The sequence below is a fragment of the Lissotriton helveticus genome, chromosome 11 (assembly GCF_964261635.1).
Source record: "Lissotriton helveticus chromosome 11, aLisHel1.1, whole genome shotgun sequence".
NCBI classification, from domain to species: domain Eukaryota; kingdom Metazoa; phylum Chordata; class Amphibia; order Caudata; family Salamandridae; genus Lissotriton; species Lissotriton helveticus.
In genome coordinates this window covers 839,310,996-839,323,702 of record NC_136072.1, presented here as the reverse complement: position 1 = coordinate 839,323,702, position 12,707 = coordinate 839,310,996, and the positions used below count along the sequence as shown (strand labels likewise).

At 46.8% G+C, this 12,707-nt stretch overlaps 1 protein-coding gene across 2 annotated transcripts in view; it reads left to right on the top strand.

The window, feature by feature from the left end:
* The window catches only part of LOC144792160 (protein DGCR6-like), a 132,890-nt gene that overhangs the window by 51,087 nt on the left and 69,096 nt on the right, over nucleotides 1-12,707 (top strand). For both annotated transcript variants that reach the window (XM_078667054.1, XM_078667053.1), the window contains exons 2-3: nucleotides 3,544-3,704; nucleotides 12,440-12,540. In XM_078667054.1, the coding sequence (XP_078523180.1) occupies nucleotides 3,544-3,704; nucleotides 12,440-12,540 (262 nt within the window). The remainder of the gene's footprint in view (nucleotides 1-3,543; nucleotides 3,705-12,439; nucleotides 12,541-12,707) is intronic.

The window sequence follows — 12,707 nt, the reverse complement described above, 5'->3', positions numbered from 1 at the left end:
CTCACTCACCCTCACTCACCATCACTCACCCTCACTCCCCCTCACGCACTCTCACTCACCTCACTCACCCTCACCCACCCTCACTCTCACTCACCCTCACTCACCCTCACTCACCCTCACTCACCCTCACTCACCCTCCCTCACCCTCACCCTCACCCTCACTCACCCTCACTCACCCTCCCTCACCCTCACTCACCCTCACCCTCACTCACCCTCACTCACCCTCACTCACCCTCACTCACCCTCACTCACCCCTCACCACCCTCACTCACCCTCACCCCACCCTCACTCACCCTCACTCTCACTCACCCTCACTCACCCTCACTCACCCTCACCCTCACTCACCCTCCCTCACCCTCACCCTCACTCACCCTCAACCCCTCACCCTCACTCACCCTCACTCACCCTCACTCACCCTCAACCCCTCACCCTCACTCACCCTCAACCCCTCACCCACCCTCAACCCTCACCCTCACTCACCCTCAACCCCTCACCCTCACTCCCTCACCCTCACCCTCACTCACCCTCAACCCCTCACCCTCAACCCCTCACTCACCCTCACTCTCACCACCCTCACCCTCACTCACCTCACCCCTCACCCTCACCCTCACTCACCCTCACCCTCACTCACCCTCAACCCCTCACCCTCACTCACCCTCAACCCCTCACCCTCACTCACCCTCACCCACCCTCAACCCCTCACCCTCAACCCCTCACCTCTCACCCTCACCCTCACTCACCCTCAACCCCTCACCCTCACTCACCCTCAACCCCTCACCCTCACCCTCACTCACCCTCAACCCCTCACCCTCACTCACCCTCACCCTCACTCACCCTCACTCACCCTCACTCACCCTCACTCACCCTCACCCTCACCCACCCTCACTCACCCTCAACCCCTCACCCTCACTCACCCTCACCCTCACTCACCCTCACCCTCACTCACCCTCAACCCCTCACCCTCACTCACCCTCAACCCCTCACCCTCACCCTCACTCACCCTCAACCCCTCACCCTCAACCCCTCACCCTCACTCACCCTCACTCACCCTCACTCACCCTCACTCACCCTCACCCTCACTCACCCTCAACCCCTCACCCTCACCCTCAACCCCTCTCACTCACCCTCAACCCCTCACCCTCACTCACCCTCACCCTCACTCACCCTCACCCTCACTCACCCTCAACCCCTCACCCTCACTCACCCTCACCCTCACTCACCCTCACCCTCACTCACCCTCAACCCCTCACCCTCACTCACCCTCAACCCCTCACCCTCACTCACCCTCAACCCCTCACCCTCAACCCCTCACTCACCCTCAACCCCTCACCCTCAACCCCTCACTCACCCTCACCCTCACTCACCCCCTCACTCACCCTCAACCCCTCACCCTCACTCACCCTCAACCCCTCACCCTCACTCACCCTCAACCCCTCACCCTCAACCCCTCACCCACCCTCACAACACATATTGTGTTACAATAGGTGTCACATTTGCGAAAGATAAAACTATTGGCATTGTAAATAACAAAGCTATTAATTTCGCTATTTTCAAAACAAGCACATAAAAAAAAAATGTGTCCTTTACAATACCAATAGCTCAAACTTTCCTAATGCGAGACCTATTGCATTGCTGTGCTTCTCTCCCCTGCTGCACTCTCCTGCTCTCTAGAGATGTGGCCTAACGACCAGAGCTGCCATCTAAGTCACGTAAATACAAAACATGTTGCATTCCAAATGCTATAGGTGTCACATTCACGAAAGTTATAACTATTGGCATTGTAAATGACAAAGCCATCAATTTAGCAATTTTAAAAACCAACAAATAAATAAAATATGTAATTTACAAGACCAATAACTCCAACTTTTCTAATGCGAGACCTATTGCATTTCCAATGCTTGTTTAAAATAAATTTATGGTGGATTAGGTGTGTTGTGATGTACTGCACTGGCCTACTATGTACCCATTATCTGCTGGTGTACATACTGGGGGTTTGCTGCAGCCATCCACTAGTGCTTCTGACTAGGGTCTGCACAAGACAGTTGCCTTGGTAGCATTACCTATTTTTATTTATTTTATTAAAACTCCTTATTTTCAGAAAACTCTAGAATGCACCACTTATGTGACATTGAAAATGGTGGCTGCATGCCTGCAAATGTTGCATTCACTAAGTGCATTTTTGCTTATTTTTCTTGGTCAGTTCATGCCTCTGTAATACATCTACACCCGATCACTCAGTAGCAGGCTCTGGTGATGCTTACACATCAGCAGAGTAGTAATCAGTGAAGGAAGTTATAGAGGTGATTGTTTATGGTTTACAGGAGGAACAGGGCGAGCAATGGGTTGGTTGAAAAAGTTTGTGTCTTATTCACAAATGTATAATCTGGGGTGAAGGTTAGTATGAGAAGTGAATGAGGGCGAAAAGTAGAGTAACCGTGAATCCCCAGGTGAGTGCAGATAGTTCCACAGTTAGCAGGTTAGTTAGTTATAAAGACAGTTCATTTTAATCGCATCTTTTAAAATCTGCCAGCCAGCCAAAAGAGAACCATTGCAATACTCGCAGGTTATAGCAAATGTTTACCTATGGTAAAGAAACTTGAGACGTTACTGACGGATATAACCAATTGTATTTGTAACCCCTCTGATCCAGCATTATTAAAGTTTGAGCTATTGGCATTGAAAATGACAATGCATTTTATTCATTTGTTTTTAAAACCTGCAATTGGTTCATAAACACGCACTTTGAACGTATAGTCCTTGCTTACGATGAGCAAGGCTGGCAGTAAAAGAAACTGCCAGCCTTGCTGCTCATAAGCATGGACTATAAGTACAAAGTGCTTGTTTATGCATCCATGCAAATTAATAAAAGGCATTGTCATTTACAATGCCAATAGCTCAAACTTTAATAATGCGAGACCTATTGCATTGTAAATGCTTGTTTAATTTCAGTGCTCTGTTATGTAAACAACTGCCAAGTGCTGCGCTTTGAATAGCCCCTTGATATATGATGTCCTGCACCAGATTTGTTTTCTTACTCATGTTAATTCTGTGTTTTCTGCCACCTATACAAGAAGTTGTATTATACCTGAACCTTATTTTTCTAAGCACTAAAACATTGCCTGCAGGTAAATAGTAGTAAATTCGAACAACTGCTATGAATTGTTTTTCATTGGGTAGTTATTCTGAACTATCCCAGTGCATACGTCTGTTCAAATCCAGGAATATTGACTCAATGCATTGTTATTGCCTGCAAACACTTGACTTGTATACCCATAAAGGCAATCTGGACCTATACCCTACTCACGCCTTCTCAACACATGGAGTTCAGCAGTGGCTCTCAAAATCATTTTCTCACATTCTGCCTCTCGTTCTTTCACAAACTTTCCTCTCCCTTCTAAGAGTCACAAGATGTAGTTTTAATTCCATGTAAAAGCCATCCGCGTTTCTTTGAGTCTAGGTAGCATTGGAAAAATAGTTCTGACTGCTTTAAGTCCTGCTGGCACAAGCCCCTACCCTCCTAACTGAACTATTTTGCTTCTTCAGCTCATGCCAGCAGCGTTTGTCCTACACGATACTCAGTGACCTAGCCCTGGCCTTAATTGATGGCACAGTGTTTGAAATTGTACAAGGCCTGCTCGAGATCCAGCACCTAACTGAGAAAAACCTTTATAATCAACGGCTTCAGCTGCATGGCGAGCACCGAGGTGAGACAAAAGCATCCCTTGTTAACATGAAAACTGAAATAAATCACAGTTTAATTAAATCACATATAAAGCATTGCATAGGAAACGTTTGTTGATGTTTTCCATTAATTGTATTTCAAATCACTTTTTAGTGTTTGCCTGCACAGCTCTTGCGCGGTGCCTGTGAAATCTATTCTTTTTAATTAAAACTGAAAAGGGGCTTACATCCCTCCCCCTTTTTTCCTGGCTTTTTATTAGCTCCCGTGCTTGGCACTTACTTTTCCTCCCTTTCTATTGGCTGTAGCATATTTTCTTGCATTTACCAATGCTTTTTCCTCGTTGCAGCAAATTTATATAGCGCAACTTATCACCTAGAGAAATTAAGTGATTTGCCCAGAATCACAGGATATTGCGCTGCCGAGATTTGAACTGGGATTCCCAGCTCTTTAGTCAACAGCACTTGGCCACTGCCCACATTCTCTCCACTCCTGTGATACTTGTAAGGGAGCTCTTACATTCGTCCCAGTGGTGAATGATAAAAACAGCTTATTCATCACATAGGCGAAACCGATGCATTGCCAATGCTTATTTTACTATTGTTTTTAAAACCTTCACATCAAGCATCGAAGAGAACTCCATCATAGACACCTCCCAGTCGGGTTTTTGCAGCAACCACAGCACCGAGACCGCCCTCCTCGCCGCCACTGACGACATCCGCAGTTTACTAGACCAGGGACACACTGCAGCCCTCATCCTTCTTGACCTCTCTGCAGCCTTTGACACTGTCTCCCATCCCATGCCACAGCCAGACTCCACGACGCCGGGATACAAGGAGCTGCCCTCAACTGGATCCAATCCTTCCTCTCTGGCAGAGCCCAGAGGATTCGACTCCCTCCCTTCCTCTCCGAACCCCCGAAAATCAACTTCGGAGTACCCCAGGGATCGTCACTCAGCCCCACGCTCTTCAACATCTACATGGCTCCCCTCGCCGCCATCGTCAGACAGCATGGGCTCAGCATCGTATCCTACGCCGACGACACCCAGCTTATCCTCTCACTCACGAAGAATACTGAAAACACCAGGCGCTGCTTCCAGGAAGGAATAAAGAACGTGGCAGCCTGGATGAAAGACAGCTGCTTGAAGCTCCACTCAGAGAAGACGGAGGTCTTCATCCTCGGACCGTGCACCTCTGCCTGGGAACCCACTCACCTCTACAGACCACGCTCGGAACCTTGGCATCATCCTTAACTCCTCCCTCTCCATGAACTGCCAGATCAATGCTGTCGCTTCAACTAGTTTCAACTACCTTTGCATACTCTGTAAGACCTTCAAATGGATCCCTCCCAACTGCAGAAGAACTGTCACCCATGCACTCATAACCAGCAGACTGGACTACGGTAACGCCCTCTACACCGGAATCAACAGGACTCTTACACACAAATTCCAAACCATCCAGAAAGCCGCAGCCAGACTCGTCCTCGGGACACCACGTCACAAGCATCTGACCCAACACCTACAAGGCCTCCATTGGCTCCCTGTCAAGAAGAGGGTCACCTTCAAACTCCTCACCCACGCCTACAAATCCCTCAACAACATCGGACCCAAATACCTCAACGAGAGAGTATCCTTCCATGTACCCTAGAGGAACCTCCGCTCCACCGACCTCGCCCTGGCAGAGGTCCCCCGCATCCACAGAAACAGAACCGGCGGGATAGCCTTCTCCTACATTGCAGCCAAGACCTGGAACGACCTCCCTGTGAACATCAGCCGCTCACCGACCCTGCACACGTTCAGGAGGGGACCTCAAGACCTGGCACTTCGACTGACTCGGAGCCGCCCCCGCGCCTTGAGACCCTCACTGGTGAGTAACGCGCTTTACAAACCCCTGATTGATTGATTGAAGCATTCTGAGTTACATCTGTAAGGATGTTGGAAACTCATGTTCTGCTAATCACCTAATTTCATAAGCCACCTAGCCGCACAAAGTTGAAGTAGCACTTCTAATAGCATAATTGGCTGCTTTGGCATCCAGGCACGACTGACCATTAACTCAGACGTGCTAATGTACTGAAGGAATGGCCACCTTCATTCAAGGTTTTGTAGCAGGTCCCATGCTAATTTTGGATCAGTCCCTTACTAGGTTTGGGCATTTTACTGCAGGTGTTCACTTTCCTACTTATTAGCATCTCTTAAGATAAACATGTTCTGCCCATGTTTGTAGGCTCCTCTGCTTCAAGAGGTACTTTTACTGGGCCACTTGAGGCTTCCTCACCCACCCCTGTTTGCGTCCGTAGAGGGATTCTCGTGGAGTTGAAGGGTTCAATAATTAGATTGGGATAGGACTACAAGTAGGAATGAAAGAATTTAGGTGGATGGACTCCAGAGGAGGTTGGAAACCTTGAGAAAAGTACAGACAGCAGGCAAAAGGTTTTGGCGGCGATCGAGAATTGGAATGGGAGAGTATAAACCGGAATAGACAGAGGTTCGATGGCGGTGCAAAGATTGAAAAGATGCAGAGGATCACAACCTGAGAGCAAATTTGTCCCTGCAATTGTCAAACATTCTAATTTAAAACAAATTATAACCTTATTGTTTTTATGTTACAATACGGATTTGAAACCATGACTGATTTCTAGGAGTAATTGTACCTTTTTGATGAGCACATAACCATAATCAAGTGTGTGTGTTATTATTTAAATCTTGAAACCAGCATTTGCAGTGCAATAGGTCTCCCATTACAGGAGTTTGCAACAGCAGGCAGGGCAAATCTATTTGAGGAAATTGTGCTCAGAGGCTGTAATTAAAGCCTACCGAGTAACTACACACATAACGGGGTGTCACCATGGGAGGTTACAAAATGAGAGAAGGCAGTACTAAGGAGGGACTACTAAGCCTATTGATCGATGAACAGCCACAGCTTACAGTGGACAATGATACAAGCCAATGAAAAATATGGGCGAAGAATGGGCGGGGCTTCAGTCCCTATCTGAATATAGCATGCCTCGCAGAGCAGCGCACGATTTGCCCAGACCACCTAAAAATGAGTACATTTGCTCCGACTTTGTTGTTCAGGGAATATGAATGACTACAACTGATTGCATTCTTTGTACATTAATTTGAGCATTTGGTAACACAATAGGCAACCCTGGACTAAATCTACTTTAAATGTCTTCTCCAGCTTCAGATTTATAGTATTCCAGCACTTTGTCTATTGTAAAAGGAGAGGATCTAAAAAGAGGACACTTAATTTAGGAACGCCTCATTTAAGAACAACTTGAATATCAACAGCAGCACTTGTGATACGAAACCCTCTTGAAAACGTCTGCCACTCTTTTGGTTCAACGATTTTCAACTGTGTTATAACTGTATGTAGCCACTGAGACTGCTTTTAAGACCTGCTTGGTTGTGAAGGTTTCTTGAAATTATACATGTTAAATGTGTTTCTTGTTTCCTTCAGTGCTAATACGATCTACTCTGATATATTACAAGTATGATTTTCTTTTCTAATCCAGGACACTGATGACTACCGTTTCCACAAAGTCTTGCAAAGGTTCGACAACAGTGTTTTTCATCTGCAATAGAGTATTAATCCAAAATAAATTAACTATCTGTTTGTTAAGGTATGTGTAAGGAAATGCCTCTTTTTGCATGTTGACCCCCAAAGTTTTTGACGGATACTGTTGGTTTTTCGACTCTGAGAGTGCACTGAAGCCTGCTAACCAGACATCCGTGCCAATGTTCCAACAACTTACAAAATGTATGCTTGATTGGCTACCCCCAATTGGCGTAGGCTGACTTACTTATAAGTCTCTCGTATATGGTGCCAAGAATACCCAGGGCATGTAAGTTAGAGTGCCAATCAAGGGCTGCAGCACTAATTGTGCACCCTGCGTGTGACAAAGTACAATATGGCTCCCAGAAATTGAGCAGCTTAGAAGAGCAGTTTAAAACTGCTAGTTGGACTTTGCTATTTCAACCTATAGTAAAGCACCTACTTCCCTTAACAATATATGTAAGTCTCCCCTAAGGAAGGCCAATCGATCACTTAAGCAGGGAGCTGTATATTATTAAGTGGAACATATACTTTAATATATCCTAACAGTCAAACTTCCAAAATGTCGTTTTTACTGTGGAAGGGCTAGTAGCCCCATTGACTAATAGAGAGTTAAATGCTGGCATCTCAGCCCTGCTACCTTCCGAATGGGATGACTAAAATGGGTACTTCAAGGTATCAAATGAATCGTGGTCTTAAAAGCGACTTGATGCCCAAGTCGAATTAAATGCCACTTTTAAGGTAAGTTAACTTTTTAAGTGGCCACTTTATTGCCCAGTTTATCCGGTGACCTTTAACAGTTGCTGGCCACCAGACAGCCTTCTGCCCTCCCGGAGAGTAGTGTGAACGACCCCCAAGCATTAGAGACCTGCTACAGAGGGAGGTGGTTTGCCCCCCCTTGCAGGAAGCCAAACAAGGTGTTGCCCCAAAATGCGAGCTTCAAAGTGGAACCTGCCTTTGGTGGGCATATGGGGATAACACTCGTGTAGAGCTGTCCCTTTTTTCAGGTAGATGGGCTAGCGGCGGGAACATTGAGTTGAAGCCAGTTGCCAAACTGTTTGTTCAATGGGCTAGTAGCTCACAGGTAGCCCCACCTCTAGGGCCTAATATCCATGGAAGGGTTCAGACATCTTGAGAGTAGGCAGACAGTACAGATTGCTAGATGCCACACATAGCTGGAAGCCATCATAGGGCTATTCTGGTTGCCCATTGGCTAGTGACCGCATCAAACCCCTAGGGCACTTTCTCGATATAAAAATGGCACCCCTGACACTCTGAACCTCGGGTACACCTATTGAGTGGACAGAGGACCGAAGAAGGACTGCCGTGCTGACCCCTGGACCGGAGAGGCTGCATTACCCGCTAGACAACACCTGCTGCTCCTGTGGCTAGCAAAGAGAGGACTTTGCCTGAGATGCCTGGTTCGAAGAATAATTGCTTCTGAGCCCCAAACAGAACTCATGGTTCCGAGAGCAAGTCAGCTGCCCCCCTATTCCAACACCAGGGCCACAAAAGCAGTAGTTGCCTGTCCCATCCAGTCAGTGGCCACTGACAAGGAATCGCCACTGACATTGATGTGCAGCCAAGAAGACCTCCACTATGGACTAAAAAAATGCACCTGTGTCTGCCAGACTTTGGGGAGTCATCAGAGTGTGGTTTGGTTACCAAATAGAGACACTAGCCCTCACCAAAGAAAACAGCGGAACCACCTTTGACAGTAGATTGGTAGCCCAGCCACTGCTGGGCTCCTATTGCCTCATAGAGGACTTTGAGAAACTCGGACCCCTGTGACCAAAGTTGCCCCATCTTACCTGTGGATGGATGAATAATCCCAGGAAAGCCCCTGTCTACCCCAGAGCATCTTTCAGTATCTTGCATCAGGGCCACTCCATTGAGGTCTATGGCGGTTGGTGATGTAAAGTGTGTAACTGGATTTGAGACTACTTTGGTGACCAGGTGAGTGTCTAAATACTCCTTATTGCCCCCCCTGACCTTCTCCCTGTCGCAATTAATTGCCCAGTCTGGTACGGAGTAGCCAAACACAACTCTTTCAAACTTTTCAAAAGTTTACTAACTGTACGGCGCCGTGGCCAGGGCGACTGACGCTGGAATCTGGGGACCACGGTTCGATCCCCGGCTCCGGCGGCAGGTTTGCCCAGCACCATGTGACTCTGGGCAATAGCTCGCTTAATCTTCCCGACGGCCCCCAGCGCCTAGAGACCCTTATGGGTGATTGTGCGCTTTACAAATGTGGACTTTACTTTACTTTACGGTTACCAGTGCTTGTTTGTGCATTGGACTAAAAAGCTTAGATTTACAAAATGTACTTAAAAATCTATGTCTCTGGAATTCTCTTGTGGGTTTTGCTTATCTTGATGTCTAAAATTTCATAAAATTGGTGTCCGATTTCATATGTTGCGTGACTTTCTTAGTTTGTTGTTTGGTGCTTCTAAATGCTATACACTAGTTCCTTTGTTTAAGCATTGCTGCTCGAAGTCACAACTACCCATGGCTGAGCTAGAAGTTTTACAAAGGAGCCTGACTGGGCCCAAGACGGTTTTGTGAGTGTATTATACGGTAAGGTTGCACAACCATACCATATAATACACCATAATCCTCACAGTATGTTTTGAATCTGGAAGGATAAAGCCCAGCGAATTGGAAAAATACATTAACTAATAGTGCGTTGCATTCCACTTGCCCCTTTCTGTTCCCTTTAAATGAATAGCGAAACCAATACAATAACTTTTTTAAAACGTACAACTGCTCAGAAAACAACATCTTTACAGTGAAATGCAAAACAAAATCCTTAAAAGATACATTAAAAAAAAGATGTTACCGACACATGAATGCAACCCAGTACACAAATACTTTAGGTAATTACAAACAATGTGTCAGGGTAGTTTCTGGGACAGAGCCGACCAGATTGCACAGCCGTCTAGTTCTTTAACCCCTTCGCTGCGGCGGCAATTCCGCCGCAGCGCTACGGGGATGGGGGGCCGTGCGGCGCTCCCATGCTCGAGCCTCGGGTGCGCTGTGCTGATGATGGAGCGGTTCCGTCACGGCCCCACCCGCTCAACAGAATGTCCAGCGCAGGCGCGGAATCTGCGCAGGCGCGCCGAGCGGGCCGTGACGGAACTGCTCCGTCATCAGCACAGCGCGTCCGTGGCTGGTGACGGAGCGGTTCCGTCACCAGCATGGGAGGGGTTAAAGATATCTAGGGGCATTCAGAAAGCTTCCCAGGGAATGCATTGTACCTGTTGCTTACCATTGGCTTTGTGGTTTGTAATTCACATCTTCTAGCTTTTTATTTGCTGGCTTTATTTGTTTTAGGCTGTCCAGGGTGAGTCCCCCCTCACACCCCACTCCTGAAGGAACAAAGTCTTTTCACACCAACTCCCCTTGTATTCTTCCACAAGTGATCTGTCTAAACAGGCCGGTAAATCTTGTTCTTGTCTTTTCACATTTGCCTTTCATATTTGCTCTGTCCTCCTAGGGAGATTGGTTTTTACTTTTCTTTGCAGGCTTCAAAGTGGATACTGGTAGTGGAAACGTTTTTTTTTTCTAGAACACATTTAAATAGACTGTGCAAGTATTTCAGAATATATCAGAATTATGAACGCACAAATCAAGCACATTTTGTGTTAATTCTAAAGTGTGTTATATGAATACTTTAACATTATCAAAACAATTCAGTACACAAGGTGATGCCAGCTCCACACATTGTCGTTTCGGCCTGGTATAGTTTTATTAGTAAAACGGTATGTCTCTGCAAAATGTAATCGTCACCTGAATTGAAATGTACAGTACTCTGCACCACTCCACATTACACCACGCCATGCCACTGCACTCTGCACCACTCTACTCTACACCACTGCACTCTTCGCCACTGCACTCTACACCAACCCAGTCTAGTGCACTCCACTGTATGCCACTCTAATCGACTCTGCACCACTACACTCTATGCCACTGCACTCTGAACCACTACGCTCTATTCCACTGCACTCTACACCACTTTACTCTATGCCATTGCACTCTATTCAGCTGCACTCAGCCCTTCACCACTCCACTTCACTCTACTCTGAAACTATTTACTCTGTACCACTCTACTCCAATCTGCGCCACTCCACTCCACACCACTACACTCTACTTTTAAATCACTGCATTCTACGCCACTGCACTTAGTCACCACAATCTATGCCACTGCACTCTGTCGTAGAGTGCAGTAGTGTAGAGTGCATTGATGAAGAGAACTCTACTCTGCAACACTGCACTCTTCGCCACTCTACTCTGCCATAATGCACTCTTGCCACTGCACTCTCTCAATCAGGTTTCTAATAAAGCGTGACTACTCACCTGTAAGGGTCTCAAGGTGCGGAGTGGGGGGTGAGAATTGCAGCAGCAATGGTGATTGCCCAAGGTGTAGAGGCACAGAGTTCCAGGTCTTCGCAGCGAGGTAGAAGGGTCTTCCTCCATCCGTGGTCTTACCTGTTTCGTGGGATGGTGGCCAGGGAAAGTTGGGCAGAATGGAGATGTCTGTTGGTAGTGTAGAAGGAAAGGCGGTGGTTGATGTATGCATGTCTGGTGTTGTGGAGGGCTTTGCAAGCATGCGCAAGGAGCTTGAAGGTAATTCTTTTGTTGATAGGTAGCCAGTGAATGTCTCTCAGGTGGCCTGTGATGTGGCTGTCCCTGCCACTCTACTGTACACCACTGCACTCTACTGTGCAACACTCTTATCTATGACCCTGCATTGTACGCTGCTGAATTGTACACCGCTGCACTCTACGCCATTATACTCTGCAACACTCTACGCCAGTACACTCTATACCATTCCACTCTACTCTATGCAGTTCCGCTCTATGCCACTCCGCTCTATGCCACTACAATACATGACATTTAGTGCCACGCCACTCCACACTTTGTCATTCCTTTCTACAACACTCCACGCCGCTCTCCTCTACGCCACTTACTTTTAGCCATGCTGAACAGCAGTCACACTAGTGTACAACATGGCTAAAAGTCATTGGCAAAGCAATAGCTCTTGCTTAGGCAAGACCTATTGGGTTTGCCAATGCTTGTTTGGTGAAGCAACTTTTAAAATCTGAAGTAAAGCTAGTGGGTAAGCTTTGGTAATGAAACAGTTATTTTGGGTATTAATGTGTGCTTATTTTAAGGGCTTAAAATGTCTTTTGAAAATCTTTAGCACTCAAGCAAGACTTGCTGCGCAGACATAAAGAAGCCATGCAGTCCTGCAAGACTCACAATGTGCAAATTCTCAAAGCAGCCCAGCAGAGGGAACTAGAGGTAAGGCAATTTAAACTTTCAAATGTTTACATGTATTTGGTAAGCTCGGACCTTTGTAAGCATATCTTGCACTTCTGGAGTGGCTCTCTTTAGAGAAGACTGAAGCTTTGTGCATGGTCCAATGAACACACAGTACTGCTTTCAGAGTAACCTACCTGCCTCAGGAT